This window comes from Xenopus tropicalis, chromosome 3, assembly GCF_000004195.4.
Source record: "Xenopus tropicalis strain Nigerian chromosome 3, UCB_Xtro_10.0, whole genome shotgun sequence".
NCBI classification, from domain to species: Eukaryota; Metazoa; Chordata; class Amphibia; order Anura; family Pipidae; genus Xenopus; species Xenopus tropicalis.
In genome coordinates, this window is record NC_030679.2 from 152477153 (window position 1) to 152501640 (window position 24488).

At 57.6% G+C, this 24488-nt stretch overlaps 1 protein-coding gene and 1 long non-coding RNA gene across 2 annotated transcripts in view; one reads left to right on the top strand and one right to left on the bottom strand.

The window, feature by feature from the left end:
* sox15 (SRY-box 15) overlaps positions 1-23307 on the bottom strand; it is a 33350-nt gene extending 10043 nt beyond the window's left edge. The window contains 1 exon segment of the mRNA NM_001126574.1: positions 22826-23307. Coding sequence (NP_001120046.1) covers positions 22826-23253 — 428 coding nt within the window. The 5' untranslated portion in view covers positions 23254-23307.
* LOC116409855 lies at positions 17288-18184 on the top strand. The gene is made up of 3 exons (XR_004222119.1): positions 17288-17400; positions 17889-17935; positions 18083-18184. It is a non-coding gene; the product is annotated as an uncharacterized LOC116409855 (long non-coding RNA).
* Positions 23308-24488: the final 1181 nt, after the last annotated feature.

The following is a 24488-nucleotide window of genomic DNA, read 5'->3' on the forward strand; positions in this document are numbered from 1 at the left end:
GGTAGGTAACCTGGATACCCCCTTACTGTTGCTAATGGCAGTGTCTGGGGCATCGCCAGCCAATCATTATCCCCCCCGGTGGTGTCGCTGTCCCGGAAACGAGAGGAATGTGCCGGATGAGCTCACCCGGCTAATGTGCTATTGTCTGCCCCTTTTGGACCCTCCTGCTCATCCCCTGAGGCCCACCCCCTTGTCCTTTTCCAGTGGAATTCCTTGGGACACCCCCCCTGCCACCAAACACACACAACATCATTGCTCATTATAACTGCAGGCCTATGGAGTGCAGCAAACAGAAGCACATACACCCAATAACTGCTCCACATTGCTGATCGCTTTGCACCCCAACATTTCCTGGGCTCACAGGGCGCCCCATGTTAAGAGCCACCCCTTCCCTGACGCCGTGATCTATTGTAGGGATTTAATATGGTTTCTGGGGTGCCAAGTTTACAGGTTAAGAGAGAATTAGAGAATTGTTGCAAGTGAGTACTGCTTCCCACCACTTGGTGCCCAAGGCCAGTGCTTGCCATAGGGCTGCGGCAGAACAGCGCCACAGCTGACATTGGGGGCTGGAAGGGGTCCCGGACGGATGTGTGAGCCTCATGGCTTTAAGAGTTGCTCCCATTGTGACATCAGAGCCGCCCCTCTCTACTGAGCCCTTATTGCCCCTCAATGAGCCCCCCATTATTCCTTCCTCTCTTATCTGCCCAGTACAGAGCCGGATCATTTAGCCGCGGCTAACAATTGCCTCACCGGCCCCTGTCATTGGGCTATAAATGGCCCTGAATGGTCACTAGATAACACAATACAATGGCAGCTGCCTCGGCACGACACAGGGCCTAGCCAGTCTCGGAGCCAGGTGCCTGTTGCTGGGAGTTATGGCCGCTAACAGGGGATGGGCGTGGTGTCTGGCTGGGTGTTCTTGCGGAGTTATGGAACGCTTATACAGGGGATGGGTGGGTGCCTGGCTGGGGTCATGGGAGTTTATGGCCGCTATGCATACAGGGGTCCGTGGCGGGTGCTTGGCTGGGGGGTTTCTGGGAGTTATGGCCAGCTATACAGGGGCGTGGCGGGGTGCCTGGGCTGGCGGTCTGGGAGAGAGTTATGGGCCGCTATACAAGGCATTGGGCGGGTATCTGGCTTGGGTGGTTCTGCGGAGTTATGGCGCTATACAGGGGATGGGCGGGTGTTTCTGGCTGGGGCTTTGCGGAGTTATGGCGCTATACAGGGGTTGGGCGCGGGCTGGCCTGGCTGGGGCGTTCTGGAGTTATGGGGCTATTACAGAGGGGTGGGCGGGGTACCTGGCTGGGGTTCTGGGAGTTTATGGCCGCCTATACAGGGGGGTGGCGGTGTGCCTGGCTGGGGGGTTCTGCGGAGTTATGGCCTATTACATGGGGGTGGGGGTGTCTGGCTGGGGGTTTCTGGGGAGTATGCGCCCGCTATACAGGGTAGGCGGGGTTCTGGCTGGGGGGTTCTGGGAGTTATGGCCCCGCTATACAGGGGCTGGTGAGCGGTACCTGGCTGCGGGGGGGTTCTGGGAGTTATGGGTTGCTATTTACAGGGGCGTGGTGCTGGTACCTGGCTGGGGGTTCTGCGGAGTTATGGCCGCTATTACAGGGGAGTATGGGCGGTGTGCCTGGCTGGGGGTTCTGGGAGTTTATGGCCGCTCATACAGGCAGTTGGCGGGGCCTGGCTGGGGGTTCTGGCGATTTATGGCGCTATACAGGGGGTGGCGGGTGCCTGACTGGGGTTCTGGGAGTTATGGCCGCTTATACAGGGGATGGGCGGGTATCTGGCGGGGGTTCTTGGAGTTTATGGCGCTATACAGGGTGGCAGTGTGTCTGGCTGGGGTTCTGGAGTTATGGCCGCATACAGGGGTGTGGCGGTGCCTGGCTGCGGGGTCTGGGAGTTATGGCCGCTATACAGGGGGTGGCGGGTGCCTGGCTGGGGGTTCTGGGAGTTAATGAGGCGCTTATTACAGGCGGTCGTGGCGTAGTGTGCTCTGGCGTGGGGTCTGGGAGTTATGGCCGCTAACAGGGGCGGGGCGGGTGCCTGGCTGGGCGGGTTCTGGGAGTAGTTATGCGCCGCTATACAGGGATGGCGGGTGCCTGGCTGGGGGGTTCTGGGAGTTATGGCCGCCTATACAGGGGGGCGGGTATCTGGCTGGGTCGGGTTCTGGGGAGTTATGGCCGCTATACAGGGGATGGGCGGCGGTGCCTGTGGCTGGGGTCTGGGAGTTATGGCCGCTATACAGTGTGGCGGGGTGGGCGGGTATCTTGGCGGGGGTTCTGGGGAGTTATGGCCGCTATACAGGGCGTGGGCGGGGCTGGCTGGGGGTTCGGGAGTTATGGCCGCTATACAGTGGGGTGGGCGGGTGCCTAGGCTGGGGCGGTTCTGGGAGTTATGCGCCGCCCAGACAGGGGATTGGGCGGGTGCCCTGGCTGGGGATTTCTGGGAGTTCATGAGCCGCCTATTACAGGGGAGGGCGGTTATCTGGCTGGCGGGTTCTGGGAGTTATTGGCCGCCTATACAGGGGGTGGGCGATGCGTGCTGGTGGGTTCTGGAGTTATGCCGCTATACAGGGGTGTGGGCGGGGCCTGCTCGGGTGGGGTCTGGGAGTTATGCCGCTATTACAGGGGGTGGGCGTGTGCCGGCTGGGAGTTCTGGGAGTTATGCGGTGGCCTATACAGGGCAATGGGCGGGTGGCCCTGGCTGGGGGTTCTGGGAGTTATGGCCGCTTATACAGGGACATGGGCGGGTGCCTGGCTGGGGGTTCTGGGAGTTATCGCCGCTATACAGGGCGATGGGGCGGGTTGCTTTGGCTGGGGGTTCTGGGAATTATGGCCGCTATACAGGGGGTGCGGCGGGGTGCCTGGCTGGGGGTTCTGGGAGTTATGTGTTGCTATACGGGGTATGGCGGGTGCCTGGCCTGGGTTTCTGGGAGTTTATGGCCGCTCTATACAGGGGGTCTGGAGTTATGGGTCTATACAGGGGTGAGGGCGGTGCCTGGCTGGGGGGTTCTGGAGTTATGGCCGCTATACAGGGCGGGGAGGCGGGTTGCGCTGGCTGGGGTTCTGGAGTTATGGGTGCTATACAGGGGGTGGGCGAGAGAGTACCTGGCTGGGGTTCTTGGGAGTTATGGCCGCGTTATACAGTGGGTGGGCGGGTGCCTGGCTGGGGGTTCTGGGAGTTATGGGTGCTATACAGGGGATGGGCGGTGCCTGGCTGGGCGTTCTGGGGTTAATGGCCGCTAACAGGGGGTGGCGGTACCTGGCTGGGGGTTTCTGGGATTATGCGCCGTATACAGGGGTGGGCGGGTACCTGGCTGGGGGTTCTGGGAGTTATGGCCGCATTACAGGGGATGGGCGGGGCCTGGCTGGGCGGTTCTGGGAGTTATGGGTGCCTTAACAGGGGTGGCGGGTACCTGGCTGGGGGTTCTGGGAGTTTATGGCCGCTATACAGGGACATGGGCGGGCGCCTGGCTGGGGGTCCTGGGAGTTAGGCCGCTATTTACAGGGGGTGGGCGGGTGTCTGGCTGGGGGTTCTGGGAGTTATGGCGCTATTACAGGGGATGGGCGGGTGCCTGGCTGGGGGTTCGTGCGAGTTATATGGTGCTATTACAGGGGTAGGGCGGGGTGCCCTGGCTGGGGGGTTCTGGGAGTTATAGGTGCTATACAGGTGTGGTGTGGCGCGGTACCTGGCTGGGGGTTTGCGAGTTATGGCCGCTATTACAGGGGGTGGGGGAGCTGGGGGAAGCAGGGAATTGTGGGAGCCAGGTGCAAATTCTGTTGGCTGGTTCCCTGCGAAACCATCGGATCTGCTTTTATACTGGAATCACGGCGCCACCTGTGGCGATCTGCAGCCGCCTCAGGCATAGAGACTTATGATTACAGGTTATAGGGGTTACAAGCACCCAGACTCCCCAGTCTTCACCCTATAGCGGAGCAGGGTGCCTGTAGTGTATCTAAGGGATCCCCCCCCGTTATATTTGTGGCGCCCCCCCAAACCCCCCCAGTTTTTCCCATTGACTGACAGGGAAGGATTCTCAAACTGCTGTCCGGGCACTTACAGCTTTGGAGGGCCACCACCCACCAAACCCGCCCTGACTCACACAGTGCACGGGCTCAGCCTGAATGACAATATGATGATTGTTGGTGCCCACAAGTGGCGCGAGCTGTTTTAACAGCCAATCATTATATTTATCCCTGCTGCCTTTCTCACACTATTAATGTCGGGGTTCCCAGACTTTTACTCAGTTCAGTGGGTGTCTATTGTTTCAGATGTTAGGGAAAGTGGGCGAGCACCAACAGCCAATCAGGATGTCAGCTCACTGAGTTTCAGTGGGGAAATGTAAGTTGCTGGTACGGTCAGACGCCCCAAACTTGCCAGTGGGTTTTACTGTGGCCCGAAGGTTAGAAAAACTGGGAGGAGCCAAGCAACAGCAATCAATTTCATCAGTTTGATTCAGTTTTGTTCTCAACACTCCCCTTTCTAGTCATTACTGATATTCTTATCTAAAGGTCCCTATCCCATTCCATCAGCCCCTGCCCCAGTGAGCTTACACTCTAAGGTCCCTATCCCCATTCCCATCGCCCTGCCCCCAGTGAGCTTACAATCTAACCCTATTCCCATTCCCATTCAGTCCCTGCCCCAGTTGAGCTTACAATCTAAGGTCCCTATCACATTCCCATCAGCCCCTGCCCAGTGAGGGCTTACAATCTAAAGGTCCCTATCCCATTCCCATCAGCCCTGCCCCAGTGAGCTTACAATCTAGTCCCTATCCCATTCCCATCAGCCCCTGCCCCATGTGAGGCTTCACTCAAGGGTCCCTATCCCATCCCATCAGTCCCGTGCCCCAGTGAGCTTACAATCTAAGGATCCCTATCCCCATTCCCCATCAGTCCCTGCCCCAGTGAGCTTACATCTAAGGTCCATATCCCATTCCCATCAGCCCCCTGCCCAGTTGAAGCTTACACTCTTAAGGTCCCTTATCCCATTCCCCATCAGTCCTTGCCCCAGTGAGCTTACCAATCTTAAGGTCCTATCCCATTCCCATCAGCCCCTGCCCCAGGTGAGCTTTACCTACTTAATGTCCCTATCTCCCAATTCCTCATCAGTCCGCTGCCCCAGTGAGCTTACACTCTCTAAGGTCCCTATCCCATTCCCATCAGCCCCTGCTCCAGTTGAGCTTACAAATCTAAGGGTCCCTTATCCCATTCCCATCAGTCCCTGCAACCCCGTGACGTTCTACAATCAAGGTCCCTATTCCCATTCCCATCAGTCCCTGCCCCAGTGAGCTTACAATCTAGATCCCTATCCCATTCCCATCAGTCCCCTGCCCCAGTGAAGCTTAACCCCAAATTTTTCTAAGGTCTCTTATCCCATTCCCATCAGTCCCTGCCCCAGTGAGCTTACACTCTAAGGTCCCTATCCCATTCCCATCACGCCCCTGCCCCAGTTGAGCTATACACTCTAAGGTTCCCTATCCATTCCCATCAGCCCCTGCCCAGTGAGCTTACAATCTAAGGTCCCTATCCCATTCCCATTCAGCCCCTGCCCCAGTGAGCTTTACATATCTTTAATGATCTTTTGTGTGTTGGGATGTGTTTGGATTGGGGGGAACTGTAGTACAAAGAGGAACATCCCCCCCAGACACAGGTAGAATTATGTCTGTTAAGGGGCCCTGGATTTGATTTACAGGGTTGTTCACCTTTAAATTAAACTTTTAGTTATGATGTAGCAGTGTTTACCCTGAAACAAGGCAACTCTTCAGCAGCTTATATAGTTGTTTAGGGTTCCAAATCACCCTAGCAACCAGGCCAGTGGTTCAAGTAAGAAACTGGAAAATTTGCAATAGGAGGTGGAATAGAAGATAAGTTAAAAAAAAAAAGGAACAGTAAAATTGTAGCCTCAAAAAAGGAATTCGGTTTTTAGCTGCCGGGCGTCAGTGACCCCCATTGAAAGCGGAAAGAGGACAGAAGAGGGAACAAATAATTCAAAATTAATTAAAAACAAACTGAAAGTTGCCTGAGTTGCTCTATAAAAATCTAAACTTTAACTTAAAGGTGAATCACCTCTTTAGTCTCCATGTTGCCTCAGACTATATAGATTGCAAGTCTTATTGGGCCAGGGAAAACTGTAACTAAAAATACTAGTCTTAGGCTAGGGAAAAATCCCCCCCTAACTGGCCTTCAGGCTGGGCCCCCTTAGCCCATAACAAGTTACAGTATATAGAAAACATTGGGTGGTAACAGTCACCCTGCTATGTTACCAGGGTACCAGCGGCACAAATTAAGCACTCACCCCAAAATCCCCCCCTAACTGGCCTTCAGGCTGGGCCCCTTAGCCCATAAACAAGGTTAGCAGATATATAGAAAACATTGGCGGTAACAGTCACCCCGCTTATAGTTCCAGGGTACCCAGGGCACAAATAAGCACTCACCCAAATCCCCCCCTAACTGCGCCTTTCAGGCTGGGCCCCTTAGCCCATAAACAAGGTTTACAGATATATAGAAACATTGCGGGTAACAGTCACCCCGCTATAGTTCCAGGTGGTACCCAGGGCACAAATAGGCACTCACCCCAAAATCCCCCCCTAACTGGCCTTCAGGGCTGGGCCCCCCTTAGCGCCATAACAAGGTTACAGGATATATAGAAACATTGGGGTAACAGTCACCCCGCCTATAGTTCCAGGGGGTACCCAGGGCACAAGCACTCACCCCAAATTCCCCCCCTACTGGCCCTTCAGGCTGGCCCCCTTAGCCCATAACAGGTTACAGATTATATAGAAACATTGCGGGTAACAGTCACCCCCGCTATTAGGTTCCAGGGGTACCCAAGCGCACAAATAAGCACCCCAAAATCCCCCCCCTAACTGGCCTCTAGGCTGGGCCCCCTAAGCCTCAAGAAAAAATTGAATGGGAGATGAAATTGGGGTAATGTGGGGTACAGTAGTTGTGTTGAGTGAGAGTTGTGAGCTCTGTGGGGCAAGGAGGCCAATGAGGGAATGAAATGAGCGTTTATGGAAGTCGCTGATATAAAGGGTCTATGGAGCCCAAGGGTATTGTCCTCTCCCAGCAAGGCCCCTTTGCCCCCCAGGGCAGGGCAGGCCCAGCACAAGAATAACCTGCATATGAGCAACAGGTAACACCCCCCTTAGCGGAGGTAATAAAAGGGGCCCCTCCTGGCTATCCCATAATGCACTGGGCTGTTTTCGCAGGGCATAGTCACTTGCAATATAGGTGATAATGGGGGCCCTGCAGTTTGCCTTCAGGCCGAGGGGCTATTGTTCCTTCTGACAGCAGGCTGTAATGGGATTATGCGGGGAGGGGCCCCGGGGCAGGGAGTGCCCCCCACCTGAATAACAAAACAGCGCCACTCCCTGCACCCTGGGAATCGCCCATAATTGCCCCGGAATGCCACAAAGCCCATCATTGTGGAACCCGCGTGTCATGCCTTACTTACCCTTTAAGGGAATACACCCAGTACAGTCTTCTCCCCCTCTCTTCCTATTACTACTCACTCTGCCTGCCCTCATACCCAGGGGCTGCCTGGCGGAAACGGACTGACTGCTAACAGTTGCTATGGGACCAGCGTTTAGCTAAACGCTCACGGGCAGCTCAGTAGCGGCTGCCTGGGGAAATGGGCCGACTAATGCTACCGACTGTAACAGTTGCTATGGACAGACGTTAGTACGCTCAGGAGCATGCCTCAGTAGGGGCTAAGCTGGGAAAATGGGCGGACTAATGTACCGACGTAACAGGTGCGTATGGGACAGACGTTTAGTACGGCTCAGGAGGCATCTGACTCAGTTAGGGGCTGCCTGGGAAAGGACGCGACTAATGTACCGACTGTAACAGTGGCTATGGGACAGACGTGGTAGTAACGCGTCAGGGAGCATGCTCAGTAGTGGCTGCTGGGAAATGGACCGACTAATGTTACCGACTGTAACAGTTTGCTATGGACGACGTTAGTAACGCTCAGGGAGCATGCTCAGTAGGTGGCTGCTGGGGAAATGGGCCGGACTTAATGTCCGACTGTAACAGTTGCTAAGGGACAGACTTTAGTAACACTCAGGAGCGATGCTCAGTAGGGGCTGCTGCTGGAGGGGGGGGAATGGCCGACTAATGTACAACTGTAACAGTTGCTATGGGACAGACGTTAGTAACGCTCAGGGGCTGCTCAGTAGGGCTGCTGGGAAAATGGGCCGACTAAGTGTACCAACTGTAACAGTTGCTATGGACCAGACGTTAGTAACGCTCAGCTATTATGGGCAGCCCCTGCCCCACTACAGATGCCCTGAGACCCCATATCATTACCCAGCCTGCCGCACTGCCCATGGGCCCCCAGTTGGACGGCTCTGTACTGCCCCCCATGAGCAGCCCCCCATCTCCGGACCCCTAAGCGCTGCCAGGTGGATATCATTTTGGGTCCCATGAATTTATAGTGGCTCCTGGCGGGGGCACCATATTGTGAATGACTGAAAATACCCCCCATCTCTCCCCCAGTGGTGATTGGCTGAGACACAAAAGACCCAGAAGATCTGTGCAAATGAATTTCCCTTGCGCTCTGCCCCCCCCCCCCCCCCCCATATTCACTTCCAGAGAAATCAGATTAGGATTCAACCCCCCCCCCCAATATTGCCACGTGGCCCTAGACTGGGTGGGGCCCCTCAGCTCATGCCAACTGGTATCTGCCCCCGTCTGTTCCTTCAGCAGATAATAATATAGTGATAACCCCCCCGGCCCATCACTCCCCTACACTCACTTATTCACACTGACCTCTCGCGCCCATGGGGGGAAGGGACAGGCCGTTGGGAAAAACAACCCCACCCCCTAAATCTGCATACACAAAGGCCCGAGGCAGAGCTGGGGGGGAGCAGGCCCACGCGGGGGTCAGTAGGTGGGCCCCGCCCTCTGTTTTAGGTGGAGACTGTGTCAGGTTGAGTGTGATGTTATTACGGTGAGTGTTCAGTGTATCAGTGGAGTGTTGAAAGTGTATTAGGTGAAGTGTGAGTTGTATGGGGTGAGCGTGTGAGTGTATGGGTGAGTGGTGAGTGTGAGTGATGAGGGGGGCTGAGTGTATGAGGTGAGTGTGAGTGTAAGGAGTGAGTGTGAGGTATCGCGTGAGTGTGTATATTGGGTGATGTCAGTGTACATGTGAGTGTGATTGAGTGTATGGTCGGTGAGTGTCAGTGTATTAGGTGAGTGTGAGTGTATGGGGTGAGTGTTGTGAGTGTATGGGGTGAGATGTTATGGAGTTAGTGTATTGGGGTGAGCTGTGATGTATGCAGGTGAGTGTATGAGGTGAGTGTGAGTGTAAGATGGTGAGTTACGTGTATCGGGTGAGTGTTCAGTGTATCAGCGTGAGTGGTATCAGGTGAGTGTGAGTGTATGGGGTAGTGTTGTAAGTATGGGTGAGTGTGAGTGTATGGAGTTAGGTGTTATGAGGAGTGAGTGGAGTGTATGAGGTGAGTGTATTGAGGTGAGTGTGAGTGTATGGGTGAGTGTCAGTGTATCAGGTGCAGTGTGAAAGTATTCGGTGATGTGTGAGTGTATGGGGTGAGTTGTTGTCGAGTGTATGGGTGAGTGTATGGAGTTAGGTTATGCGGCGTGAGTGTGAGGTGTATGAGGTGAGTGCTATGAGGTCGAGTGTGAGTTGTAAGAGTGAGGGAGGTGTTATTCGGTGAGTGTCAGTGTTATCAGGTGAGTGTATCAGCGTGAGTGTGAGTGTTATGGGTGTGAGTGTGTAAGTGTATGGGGTGAGTGTGAGTGTATGAGTTGTGTATGGGGTGAGTGTGAGTGTGAGGTGAGTGTATGAGGTGAGTGTGATGTTATGGGTGAGTGCAGTGTATCAGGTGTGGAGTGTTGAAAAGTTATCAGGTGAGTGTAGGTGAGTGTGAGTGTATGGGTGAGTGTGGTGTATAGGGAGTGTATGGGGTGAGTGTGAGTGTATGAGGTGATGGTGAGTGTATGAGGTGAGTGTGAGTGTTTATGGGTGGATGTGTGAGTGTATGAGGTGGAGTGTATGGGGTGAGTGTGAGTATATGAGGTGAGTGTGATGAGTTTATGGGGTGAGTGTATGGGGTGAGTGTATGGGGTGAGTTGTCAGTGTATCAGGTGTGAGTGTGAGTGTATGGGGTGAGTGTGAGTGTATGGGGTGAGTGTCAGTGTATCAGGTGAGTGGGTGTATGGGGTGAGTGTGAGTGTATGGGGTGAGTGTGAGTGTATGGGGTGAGTGGAGGTATGGGTGAGTGTCAGTGTATTCAGGTGAAGGTGTGAGTGTGCATGGGGTGAGTGTGAGTGTATGGGGGAGTGTGAGTGTATGGGGTGGAGTGTGAGTTGTATGGGGTGAGTGTCAGTGTTCAGCGTGAGTGTGAGTGTATGGGGTGAGTGTGACGGTGTATGGGGTGAGTGTCAGTGTATCAGGTTGAGTGTGGTGTTATGGGGTGAGTGTGAGTGATATGGGTGTAGTGTCAGGTGTATCAGGTGAGTGTGAGTGTATGGGGTGAGTGTGAGTGTATGGGGGTGAGTGTCAGTGTATCAGGTGAGTTTGAGTGTATGGGGTGAGTGTCAGTGTATGGGTGAGTGTCAGTGTATATCAGGTGAGTGAGTGTATGGGGTGAGTGTATGGGGTTGAGTGTGAGTGTATCAGGTGAAGTGTGAGTGTATGGGGTGAGTGTGAGTGTATCGGTGTGAGTGTAAGTTGTATGGGGTTGAGTGTGAGTGTATGGGGTGAGTGTTATGGGGGAGTGTCAGTGTATCAGGTGAGTGTTATGGGGTGAGTTGTAGTGAGGTTGAGTTGTATGGGTGCGTGGAGTGTAGAGTGTATGGGTGAGTGTATGAGGTGAGTTTGATGTATGGGAGTGAAGTGTGAGTGTATGAGGTGAGTGTATGCGGGTGAGTGTTGAGATATATTGAGGTGGTGTGAGTGTTATGGGGTGAGTGTATGGGAGTGAGTGTATGGGGTTGAGTGTCAGTGTTATCATAGTGTGAGTGTGAGTGTATGGGTGAGTGTTGAGTTGTATGGGGTAGTGTAGGTGAGTGTGAGTGTATGGGGTAGGTGTGAGTGTATGTAGTGTGAGTGTATGGGTGTCCAGTTGTATGGTGTGAGTGTAGTGTTATGGGTGAGTGTATGGGGTGAGTGTTGAGTGATGGGTGGTGATGTGTCAGTGTATGGGAGTGGTAAGTGAGTGTATGGGTGAGTGTTGAGTGTATGGGGTGAGTGTTTCATGTGTTATGGGGTGAGCTGTCAGTGTATCAGGGTGAGTGTGAGTGTATGGGGTGAGTTGAGTGTATGAGGTGTGTGTCAGTGTATCAGTGTGAGTGTGAGTGTTGGGTGAGTGTGAGTGTATGGGGTGAGTGTCAGTGTATCAGGTGAGTGTGAGTGTATGGGGAGTTGGGTGTATGGGGTGAGTGTCAGTGTATTCAGGTGAGTGGAGTGTATGGGGATAGTGTGATGAGGGGTGAGTGTGAGTGTATCAGGGAGTGTGAGTGTATGGGGTGAGTGTGAGTGTATCGGGTGAGTGTAAGTGTATGGGGTGAGTGTGAGTGTATGGGGTGTGAGTGTATGAGTGAGTGTCAGTGTATCAGGTGAGTGTATGGGGTTAGTGTATGAGGTGAGGTATGGGTGTGAGTGTGAGTGTATGGGGTGAGTGTATTGAGGTGAGTTGTGAGTGTATGGGAGTGAGTGTGAGTGTTATGAGGTGAGTGTATGGGTGGTGTGAGTATAGAGGTTGAGTGTGAGTGTATGGGGTGAGTGTATGGGGTGAGTGTATGGGGTGAGTGTCAGTGTATCAGGTGAGTGTGAGGTGATATGGGGTGAGTGTGAGTGTATGGGGTGAGTGTCAGTGTATCAGGTGAGTGAGTGTGAGTGTATGGGGTGAGTGTGAGTGTATGGGGTGAGTGTGAGTGTATGGGTGAGTGTCAGTGTATGGGGTGAGTGTCAGTGTATAGCAGGTGAGTGTGAGTGTATGGGGTGAGTGTGAGTGTATGGGGTGAGTGTCAGTGTATCAGGTGAGTGTGAGATGTATGGGTGTGAGTGTGAGTGTATGGGGTGAGTGTGAGTTTATGGGGTGAGTGTGAGTGTATCGGTGAGTGTGAGTGTATGGGGTGAGTGTGAGTGTATCGGGGAGTGTTAAGTGTAGGGTGAGTGGATGTGATGGTGTGAGTGTTATGGGGTGAGTGTCAGTGTATCTATGGTGGAGTGTTGAGTGTATGGGTTAGGTGTGAGTGTATGAGGTGAGTGTATGGGGTGAGTGTGAGTGTATGGGTGAGTGTATGAGGTGAGTGTGAGTGTATGGGGTGGTGTGAGTGTATGAGGTGAGTGTATGGGTGAGTGTGAGTATATGAGGTGAGTGTGAGTGTATGGGGTGAGTGTATGGGGTGAGTGTGAGTGTAGGGGCGGCGTGAGTGTATGGGGTGAGTGTGAGTGTATGGGGTGATTTTGAGTGTATGTGGTCAGTGTGAGTGTATTGGGTGAGTGTGAGTGTGTGAGGTTGAGTGTATGGGGTGATTTTGAGTGTATGTGCGTGAGGTGAGTGTATGAGGTGAGTGTGAGTGTATGGGTGAGTGTGAGTGTATGATGTGAGTGTATGGGGTGAGTGTGAGTATATGAGGTGAGTGTGAGTGTATGGGGTGAGTGTATGGGGTGAGTGTGAGCTTGTATGGGGTGAGTGTTGAGTGTATGGGGCGAGTGGTGAGTGTATGGGGTGAGTGTATGGGTGAGTGTGAGTGGTATGGGGTGAGTGTATGCGGGTGAGTGTAATGGGGTGAGTGTATGGGGTGAGTGTATGGGGTGAGGTTGAGTGTATGGGGCGAGTGTGAGTGTATGGGTGTAGTGTATGGGTGAGTTTGAGTGTATGGGGCGAGTGTGAGTGATGGGGTGATGTGAGGTATGGGGTGAAGTGGGTACCTGGGTATATGAGAATGCAGTGCAGAGTGTGTACCTGGGTATAATGCCAGGGCAGAGCTGGGTACCGGGTATAATGCCAGGGCAGAGCTGGGGTACCTGGGTATAATGCCAGGGCAGAGCTGGTACCTGGGTATAATGCCAGGCAGAGCTGGGTTACCTGGGTATAATGCCAGGGCAGAGCTGGGTATCTGGGTTATAATGCCAGGCAGAGCTGGGTACCTGGGTTATAATGCCAGGCAGAGCTGGGTACCTGGGTATAATGCCAGGCAGAGCTGGGTACCTGGGTATAGATAATGCTAGGGCAGAGCTTGGGTACCTGGGTATAATTGCCAGGGCAGAGCTGGGTACCTGGGTATATAATGCAAGGGCAGAGCTGGGTACCTGGGTATAATGCCAGGCAGCAGCTGGGTACCGGGTATAATGCAGGGGCAGAGCTGAGGTACCTGGGTATAGATAATGCAAGGGCAGAGCTGGGTACCTGGGGTATAATGCCAGGGCAGAGCTGCGGTACCTGGGTATAATGCAAGGGGCAGAGCTGGGTACCTGGGTATAATGCCAGGGCAGAGCTGGGTACCTGGGGAGAGGTGGCGGTACAGGGGAGAGGTGGGTGACCAGGGAGGTTGGGTATCAGGGGAGGGGGCGGTACCAGGGGAGGGGTGGGTACCAGGGGAGGGGTGCGGTACAGGGGAGAGGTCGGTACCAGGGGAGGGCTGGGTACCAGGGAGGGGTGGGTACCAGGGAGGGTGGGTACCAGGGGAGAGGTGGGTATCAGGGGAGGGCAGGGGAACAGTGGGTACCAGGGGAGGGGTGGGTACCAGGGCAGAGAGGTGGGTATCAGGGGAGGGTGGGTACCAGGGGAGGGGTGGGTACCAGGGCAGAGGGGGTATCAGGGGAGGGGTGGGTACCAGGGCAGAGGTGGGTATCAGGGAGGGTGGGTATCAGGGGAGAGGTGGGTACCTGGGGAGAGGTGGGTACCAGGGGAGAGGGCGGTACCAGGGGAGGGGTGGGTATCAGTGGGAGAGGTGGGTACCAGGGGAGGGGTGGGGTACCAGGGAGAGGTGGGTTACCAGGGGAGGGTGGGGTACCAGGGGAGAGGAGGGTACCAGGGGAGGGGTGGGTACCAGGGGAGAGGTGGGTACAGGGGAGAGGTGGGTACCAGGGGAGGGGTGGGGTACCAGGGCAGAGGTGGGTATCAGGGGAGGGTGGGTACCAGGGCAGGGGTGCGGTAACCAGGGAGAGGTGGGGTACCAGGGGAGAGGTGGGTACCAGGGGAGGGTGTGGTACCAGAGGGAGGGGTGGGGTACCAGGGCAGAGGTGGGTATCAGGGAGGGGTGGGTACCAGGGCAGAGGTGGGTATCAGGGGAGGGGTGGGTACCAGGGGAGGGTGGGTATCAGGGGAGAGGTGGGATACCAGGGGAGAGGTGGGTACCTGGGGAGAGGGGGTACCAGGGGAGGGGTGGGTATCAGGGGAGAGGTGGGTACCAGGGGAGAGGGTGGGTACCTGGGAGAGGTGGGTACCAGGGAGAGGTGTGGTACCAGGGAGGGGTGGGTATCAGGGGAGAGGTGGGTACCAGGGAGAGAGTGTGTACCACGGGGAGGGGTGGTCCAGGGAGAGGTGGAGGTACCAGGGAGGGTGGGGTACCAGGGGAGAGGTGGGTACCAGGGAGAGCGTGGAGGTACCAGGGAGGGGTGGTACCAGGGCAGAGGTGGGTATCAGGGGAGGGGTGGGTACCAGGCAGAGGTGGTGGGTAACCAGGGGAGAGGGTGGGTACCAGGGAAGAGGTGGTACCAGGGGAGGGGTGGGGTACCAGGGCAGAGGTGGGTATCAGGGGAGGGGTGGCGTACCAGGGGAGAGGTGGTACCAGGGGAGGGGTGGGGTACCAGGGCAGAGGTGGTACCAGGGGAGAGGTGGGTAACCAGGGGGAGGGTGGGTATCAGGGGAGAGGTGGGTACCAGGGGAGAGGTGGGACCAGGGAGGGGTGGGTACCAGGGGAGAGGTGGGTATCAGGGGGAGGGGTGGGTATCAGGGGAGAGGTGGGTACCAGGGAGGGGAGGTGGTACCAGGGGAGAGGGTGGGTATCAGGGGGAGCGGGTGGGTACCAGGGAGAGGTGGGGTACCAGGGGAGAGGTGGGTACCAGGGAGGGTGTGGGTACCAGGGGAGAGGTGGGTATCAGGGGGAGGGGTGGTACCAGGGGGGAGGGGTGGGTACCAGGGGAGGGTGGTACCAGGGGAGGGGTGGTACCAGGGGGGAGGGGTGGGTATCAGGTGGGGGGGCGTGGGTAGGGGTAGGGGGGGAGGGTGGGGTACCAGGGGGAGGTGTGGGTACCAGGGGAGGGGTGGGTACCAGGGGGAGGGGTGGTACCAGGGGGGTAGGGAGTGAGGTACCAGGGGAGGGGAGGGTACCTAGGGGGAGGGGTGGGTACCAGGGGGGATGGTGGCGTATCAGGGGGGAGGGGTGGGTACCAGGGGGGAGGGGTGGGTACCAGGGGGAGGGGTGGGTACCAGGGGGGAGGGGTGGGTATCAGGGGGAGGGTGTGGTACCAGGGGGGAGGGGTGTGTACCAGGGGGGGGGGTGGGTACCAGGGGGTGGGGTACCAGGGGAGGGGTGGTTACCAGGGGAGGGGGGCTTACCAGGGGGGAGGGGTGGGTACCTGGGCACCTGAATAGGAGGAGCGCAGAGAGCACCTGGGGGGGCGGGGCAGCAAGTGGAAGTGGGCGGTTTACTTTCCCAGCAGGGCAGGGGTTAATGAGCTCCCACAGAGGGGCAGAGAGCGCTGTTGATTGGCTCTGGGGCAGTGGGAGGGGGAAGGAGAGAGGGAGAGTGCGGAGTCGGGAGTTGGGGGCTCAGAGAGAGACATTCCCGGCCATGCACCCTCCCAGCACTCCGCTCCCCCCGCTTCCCCCCGCTCCCCCCAACGAGAGCCCCCTGGTCAAGCGGCCCATGAACGCCTTTATGGTCTGGTCCAGCGGGAGAGAAAAGCCGCATGTCCGCCCGGCACCCAAGATGGCACAACTCGGAGATCAGCCGCCGCCTGGGGGAGATATGGCGGGGCCTGGGGGAGGACGAGCGGAGACCCTTCCGGGAGGAGGCAAGCGGCTCCGGGCTCAGCATGCTATAGACTACCCGGGCTACAAGTACGCGCCCCGCAAGAAGCGCAAGGAGAGGGGGAGCCCCCAAAGTTGCCCCTCAGGCCCCCTGCCCTGCCCCCCCGGCTCCCCCGCCCCCCCGGGACCCCCAGCTGCACCCCCCGCCGCCTCCTACTCACTACAACGGCTTCCAGGAATGGATACGGGTAGTGCGGCTCTGGGTTCAGTTGTGAGTGCGGCCTCTGGGGAGTTGTGAGTGCGGCCCTGCGGGAGTGTGAGTGCGGCCTCTGGTGGAGTGTGAGTGCGCCTCTGGGGAGTTGAGGAGTGCGGCCTCAGTACAGTGGGGTACCGGGGGTCTGTGGGTGAGTGTGAGTGTGCCTTCAGTACAGTGGGTACCGGGGAGTCTGTGGGGTGATGTGTGAGTGCGGCCTCAGTACAGTGGGTTACCGGGGAGTCTGTGGCGTGAGTGTGAGTGCAGCCTCAGTACAGGGGTACCGGGGAGTCTTGTGGGTGAGTGTGAGTGCAGCCTCAGTACAGTGGTACCGGGGTGTATATGTGTGAGTGTGAGTGCAGCCTCAGTACAGTGGGTACCGGGGAAGTCTGTGGGTGAGTGTTGAGTGCGGCCTCAGTACAATGGGTACCGGGGAGTCTGTGGGTGAGTGTGAGTGCGGCCTCAGTACAGTGGGTACCGGGAGTCTATGGTGAGTGTGAGTGCAGCCTCAGTTACAGTGGTACCGGGGAGTCTGTGGGTGAGTGTGAGTGCAACCTCAGTACAGGTGGGTACGGGGTGTATATGGGTGAGTGTGAGCGTGCGGCCTCAGTACAGTCGGGTACCGGGAGTCTATGGGTGAGTGTGAGTGCGGCCTCAGTACAGTGGTTACCGGGGAGTGTGTGGGTGAGTGTGAGTGCGGCCTCAGTAGAGTGCGGTACGGGCAGTCTGTGGGTGAGTGTGAGTGCGGCCTCAGTACACGTGGGTACCGGGGAGTCTGTGGGTGAGTTTGTGGCCTCAGTAGAGTGGGGTACCGGGAAGTCTGTGGTGGTTTGTGAGTGCGCCTCAGCTACAGTGGGTACCGGGGGAGTCTGTGGGTGAGTGTGGCCTCAGTACAGTGGTACCGGGGAGTCTGTGGTGAGTGTGAGTGTAGCTCAGTACTGTGGGTACCGGGGAGTCTGTGGGTGAGTGTGAGTGTGGCCTCAGTACAGTGGGTACCGGGGAGTCTGTGGGTGAGTGTGAGTGCGGCCTTCAGTACAGTGGGTACCGGGGAGTGGGTGAGTGTGGTGAGTGTGCCTCAGTACAGTGGGTACCGGGGTTGTATATGGTGAGTGTGGTGCAGCCTCAGTACAGTGGGTACCGGGGAGTCTATGGGTGAGTGTGAGTGCAGCCTCAGTACAGTGGTACCGGGGAGGTCTGTGGGTGAGTGTGATCTGAGTTCAGCCTCATACAGTGGGTACCGGGTGTATTATGGGTGAGTGTGAGTGCAGCCTCAGTACAAGGGGTACCGGGGAGTCTATGGGTGAGTGTGAGTCGGCCTCAGTACAGTGAGTTACCGGGGAGTGTGTGGGTGAGTGTGAGTGCGGCCTCAGTAGAGTGGGGTACCGTGGAGTTGTGGGTGAGTGTGAGTGCCAGCCTCAGTACAGTGGGTACCGGGGGAGTCTATGGGTGAGTTGAGTGCAGCCTCAGTAGATTGGTACCGGGGAGTCTGTGGGTGAGTGTGAGAGTGCAGCCTCAGTACAGTGGGTACCGGGGAGTCTGTGGGTGAGTGTGAGTGCTGGCCTCAGTACAGTGGGTACCGGGGAGTGTGTGGGTGAGTGTGAGTGCGGCCTCAGTACAGTGGGTACCGCGGGAGTCTGTGGGTGAGTGTGAGTGTGGCCTCAGTACAGTGGGTACCGGGAGTCTGTGGGTGAGTGTGAGTGCGGCCTCAGTACAGTGGGTACCGGGGAGTCTGTGGGTGAGTGTGAGTGTAGCCTCAGTTACAGTGGGTACCGGGGAGTCTATGGGGAGTGTGAGTGCAGCCTCAGTACAGTGCGGTACCGGGAGTTATATGGGTGAGATGTGAGTGCGGCCTCAGTACAGTGGGTACCGGGGAGGTCTGTGGGTGAGTGTGAGTGTAGCCTCAGTACAGTGGGTACCGGGGAAGTCTATGGGTGAGTGTGAGTGCAGCCTCATACAGTGGGTTACCCGGGGAGTATATGGGTGAGTGTGAGTGTGCCTCAGTACAGTTGGTACCGGGGAGTCTGTGGGTGAGTGTGAGTGCAGCCTCAGCACAGTGGGTACCGGGGAGTCTGTGGGTGAGTGTGAGTGCAGCCTCAGTTACAGTGGGTACCGGGGAGTCTGTGGGTGAGTGTGAGTGGATACTCGGGGGGTAAGTGGGCGGAGCTGCTTTACAGGATTTCTGACCAATCGGTGTTCACAGTGAGGGACGCAGGCTGTAATGGTTGCTATGGGGCGAAACAGTTAGGGACGCAGGCTGTAATGGTTGCTATGGAGCAACACAGTGAGGGACGCAGGCTGTAATGGTTGCTATGGGGCGAAACAGTGAGGGATGCAGGCTGTAATGGTTGCTATGGAGGCACACAGTGAGGGATGCAGGCTGTAATGGTTGCTATGGAGCAACACAGTGAGGGACGCAGGCTGTAATGGTTGCTATTGGGCCAAACAGTTAAAGACACAGGCTGTAATGATTGCTATGGAGGCACACAGTGAGGGATGCAGGCTGTAATGGTTGCTATGGAGCCACGCAGTGAGGGATACAGGCTGTAATGGTTGCTATGGAGCAACACAGTGAGGGATGAAGGCTGTAATGGTTGCTATGGAGCAACACAGTGAGGGATGCAGGCTGTAATGGTTGCTATGGAGCCACGCAGTGAGGGAGACAGGCTGTAATGGTTGCTATGGAGCCACACAGTGAGGGACGCAGGCTGTAATGGTTGCTATGGAGGCACACATTGAGGGATGCAGGCTGTAATGGTTGCTATGGAGGCACACAGTGAGGGATGCAGGCTGTAATGGTTGCTATGGAGCCACGCAGTGAGGGAGCAGGCTGTAATGGTTGCTATGGAGCCACACAGTGAGGGACGCAGGCTGTAATGGTTGCTATGGAGCAACACAGTGAGGGACGCAGGCTGTAATGGTTGCTATGGAGCAACACAGTGAGGGATGCAGGCTGTAAGGGTTGCTATGGCGGCACACAGTGAGGGATGCAGGCTATAATGGTTGCTATGGAGCAACACAGTGAGGGATGCAGGCTGTAATGGTTGCTATGGAGTCACAAAGTGAGGGATGCAGGCTGTAATGGTTGCTATCGGTGACACAGTGAGGGATACAGGCTGTAAAGGTTGCTATGGAGCAACACAGTGAGGGACGCAGGCTGTAATGGTTGCTATGGGGCCAAACAGTTAGGTACGCAGGCTGTAATGGTTGCTATGGAGCCACACAGTGAGGGATGCAGGTTGTTATGGTTGCTATGGAGCCACGCAGTGAGGGATACAGGCTGTAATGGTTGCTATGGAGCAACACAGTGAGGGATGCAGGCTGTAATGGTTGCTATGGAGCCACGCAGTGAGGGACGCAGGCTGTAATGGTTGCTATGGAGCCACACAGTGAGGGATGCAGGCTGTAATGGTTGCTATGGAGCCACGCAGTGAGGGACGCAGGCTGTAATGGTTGCTTTGGGGGTGTAGGTGATAAAGGGTAGGTTACTGCATGGGCAGGCAAACTCCTCTGGCAGTTACCAGCCAGGCCCACAGTATAGGCACCGGCCAGGTTTCATCATCGCTGAGAGGTGACGTAAATGGGGGGGGTTTTTTAGTATGTGGGCGGAGACCTGGCAAGTAAAGGCTTTGGGCTGGGAATGGGACAGAGATATGAGGGGAGTGGGCCGCCCCCGAACACAAAGGGGGGCTCTGTACCTGCAGAGTGTGCCCTCTGGGTGGCGCTGTGCCATGTGTTGGCTATGGCCCCTCACTGGGGAAAGAGAGGGAGGTCTCGGGGCAATATGGCAGCCTCATGTAGGGCACAGGGAACATCTGTGGGACTGGTGTCAGAGAAGCAGCCAATAAGACTTCCTTACTGATCCCCAGAGAGGCTCATGGGATACATAGACAGCAGTCGGTGGGGAGGGAAACTCTGCCGTATATTCTGAGGGTTCCCCTGGGGCTCACGTGGTGGGAGAAACCCCCCCTTAGGGTAATGTAACAGGGAGAATAATAAGGGGAAGGAAGTGTGACGTTCTGCTGTATCCCTCACTGTGTTGCTCCATAGCAACCATTACAGCCTGCATCCCTCACTGTGTTGCTCCATAGCAACCATTACAGCCTGTATCCCTCACTGCCTGGCTCCATAGCAACCATAACAGCCTGCATCCCTCACTGTGTGGCTCCATAGCAACCATTACAGCCTGCGTCCCTAACTGTTTGGCCCCATAGCAACCATTACAGCCTGCGTCCCTCACTGTGTTGCTCCATAGCAACCTTTACAGCCTGTATCCCTCACTGTGTCACCGATAGCAACCATTACAGCCTGCATCCCTCACTTTGTGGCTCCATAGCAACCATTACAGCCTGCATCCCTCACTGTGTTGCTCCATAGCAACCATTACAGCCTGCATCCCTCACTGTGTTGCTCCAATACAACCAACAACAACACCGATTGGTCAGAAATCCTGTAACAGCAGCTCCGCCCACTTACCCCCGAGTATCCACTCACACTCACCCACAGACTCCCCGGTACCCACTGTACTGAGGCTGCACTCACACTCACCCACAGACTCCCCGGTACCCACTGTACTGAGGCTGCCACTCACACTCACCCACAGACTCCCCGGTACCCACTGTACTGAGGCCACACTCACACTCACCCATATACTCCCCGGTACCCACTGTACTGAGGCTGCACTCACACTCACCCATAGACTCCCCGGTACCCACTGTACTGAGGCTACACTCACACTCACCCACAGACCTCCCCGGTACCCCACTGTACTGAGGCCGCACTCACACTCACCCATATAACTCCCCGGTACCCACTGTACTGAGGCTGCACTCACACTCACCCATAGACTCCCCGGTACCCACTGTAACTGAGGCTACACTCACACTCACCCACAGACTCCCCGGTACCCACTGTACTGAGGCCGCACTCACACTCACCCACAGACTCCCCGGTACCCACTGTACTGAGGCCACACTCACACTCACCCACAGACTCCCCGGTACCCACTGTACTGAGGCCGCACTCACACTCACCCACACACTCCCCGGTACCCACTGTACTGAGGCCGCACTCACACTCACCCACAGACTCCCCGGTACCCACTGTACTGAGGCTGCACTCACACTCACCCACAGACTCCCCGGTACCCAATCTACTGAGGCTGCACTCACACTCACCCATAGACTCCCCGGTACCCACTGTACTGAGGCTGCACTCACACTCACCCACAGACTCCACGGTACCCACTCTACTGAGGCCGCACTCACACTCACCCACACACTCCCCGGTAACCACTGTACTGAGGCCGCACTCACACTCACCCATAGACTCCCCGGTACCCCCTGTGTCTGAGGCTGCACTCACACTCACCCATAATACACCCGGTACCACTGTACTGAGGCTGCACTCACACACTCACCCACAGACCTCCCCGGTACCACTGTACTGAAGGCTGCACTCACACTCACCCATAGACTCCCCGGTACCCACTGTACTGAGGCTGCACTCACACTCACCCATATACACCCCGGTACCCACTGTACTGAGGCCACACTCACACTCACTCACCCTCCCGGTACCCACTGTACTGAGGCCGCACTCACACTCACCCACAGACTCCCCGGTACCCACTGTACTGAGGCCACACTCACACTCACCCACAGACTCCCCGGTACCCACAGTACTGAGGCTACACTCACACTCACCCACAGACTCCCCGGTACCCACTGTACTGAGGCCACACTCACCCACAGACTCCCCGGTACCCACTGTACTGAGGCCGCACTCACACTCTCACCCACAGACTCCCGGTACCCCACTCTACTGAGGCCACACTCAACCCACAGACTCCCCGGTACCCACTGTACTGAGGCCGCACTCACACTCACCCACAGACTCCCCGGTAGCCGCACTCTACTGAGGCCGCACTCACACTCACCCACACACTCCCCGGTAACCACTGTACTGAGGCCGCACTCACACTCACCCATAGACTCCCGGTACCACTGTACTGAGGCCGCACGCTCACACTCACCCATATACACCCCGTACCCCACTGTACTGAGGTTGCACTCACACTCACCCACAGACTCCCCGGTACCCACTGTAACTGAGGCTGCACTCACACTCACCCATAGACTCCCCGGTACCCACTGTACTGAGGCCGGCACTCACACTCACCCACAGACTCCCCGGTACCCATTGTACTGAGGCCGCACTCACACTCACCCACAGACTCCCCGGTACCCACTGTACTGAGGCTGCACTCACACTCACCCATATACACCCCGGTACCCACTGTACTGAGGCTGCACTCACACTCACCCACAGACTCCCCGGTACCCACTGTACTGAGGCTGCACTCACACTCACCCACAGACTCCCCGGTACCCACTGTACTGAGGCCGCACTCACACTCACCCACAGACTCCCCGGTACCCACTGTACTGAGGCCACACTCACACTCACCCACAGACTCCCCGGTACCCACTGTACTGAGGCCGCACTCACACTCCCCAGAGGCCGCACTCACACTCCCCAGAGGCCGCACTCACACTCCCCAGAGGCCGCACTCACACTCCCCAGAGGCCGCACTCACACTCCCCAGAGGCCGCACTTACCCGTATCCATCCTGGAAGCCGTTGTAGTGAGTAGGAGGCGGCGGGGGGTGCAGCTGGGGGTCCCGGGGGGGCGGGGAGCCGGGGGGGCAGGGCAGGGGGGCCTGAGGGGCCACTTTGGGGGGCTCCCCCCTCTCCTTGCGCTTCTTGCGGGGCGCGTACTTGTAGCCCGGGTAGTCTATAGCATGCTGAGCCCGGAGCCGCTTGGCCTCCTCCCGGAAGGGTCTCCGCTCGTCCTCCCCCAGGCCCCGCCATATCTCCCCCAGGCGGCGGCTGATCTCCGAGTTGTGCATCTTGGGGTGCCGGGCGGACATGCGCTTTCTCTCCCCGCTGGACCAGACCATAAAGGCGTTCATGGGCCGCTTGACCAGGGGGCTCTCGTTGGGGGGAGCGGGGGGAGCGGGGGGAGCGGAGTGCTGGGGAGGGTGCATGGCCGGGAATGTCTCTCTCTGAGCCCCCAACTCCCGACTCCGCACTCTCCCCTCTCTCCTTCCCCCTCCCACTGCCCCAGAGCCAATCACAGCGCTCTCTGCCCCCTCCTGTGGGAGCTCATTAACCCCTGCCCTGCTGGGAAAGTACCCGCCCACTTCCACTCTGCCCCGCCCCCCCAGGTGCTCTCTGCGCTCCTCCTATTCAGGTGCCCAGGTACCCACCCCTCCCCCCTGGTACCCACCCCTCCCCCCTGGTACCCCACCCCTCCCCCCTGGTACCCACCCCTCCCTGGACCACCCCCCCCCCTGGTACCCACCCCTCCCCCCTGGTACCTCACCCCTCCCCCCTGATACCCACCCCCCCCTGGTACCCACCCCCTCCCCCTGGTACCCACCCCTCCCCCCTGGTACCCACCCCTCCCCCCTGATACCCCACCCCTCCCCCCTGGTACCCACCCCTCCCCCCTGGTACCCACCCCTCCCCTGGTACCCACCCCTCCCCCCTGGTACCCCACCCCTCCCCCCTGGTACCCACCCCTCCCCTGGTACCCACCCTCCCCCCTGGTACCCACCCTCCCCCCTGGTACCCACCCCTCCCCCCTGATACCCACCCCTCCCCCCTGGTACCCACCCCTCCCCCCTGGTACCCACCCCTCCCTGTACCCACCCCCCCCCTGGTACCACCCCTCCCCCCTGATACCCACCTCTCCCCTGGTACCCACCCCTCCCCTGGTACCCACCTCTCCCCTGGTACCCACCTCTCCCCTGGTACCCACCCCTCCCCCCTGATACCCACCTCTCCCCTGGGTACCCACCCCTCCCCTGGTACCCACCTCTCCCCTGATACCCACCCCTCCCCCCTGATACCCACCTCTCCCCTGGTACCCACCCCTCCCCTGGTACCCACCTCTCCCTGGTACCCACCTCTCCCCTGATACCCACCCCTCCCCTGGTACCCACCTCTCCCCTGGTACCCACCTCTGCCCTGGTACCCACCCCTCCCCTGGTACCCACCTCTCCCCTGGTACCCACCCCTCCCCTGATACCCACCTCTGCCCTGGTACCCACCCCTCCCCCTGGTACCCACCTCTTCCCCTCGGTACCCACCTCTCCCCTGGTTACCCACCTCTGCCCTGGTACCCACCCCTCCCCTGATACCCACCTCTGCCCTGGTACCCACCCCTCCCCTGGTACCCCACCTCTCCCCTGGTACCCACCTCTCCCCTGGTACCCAC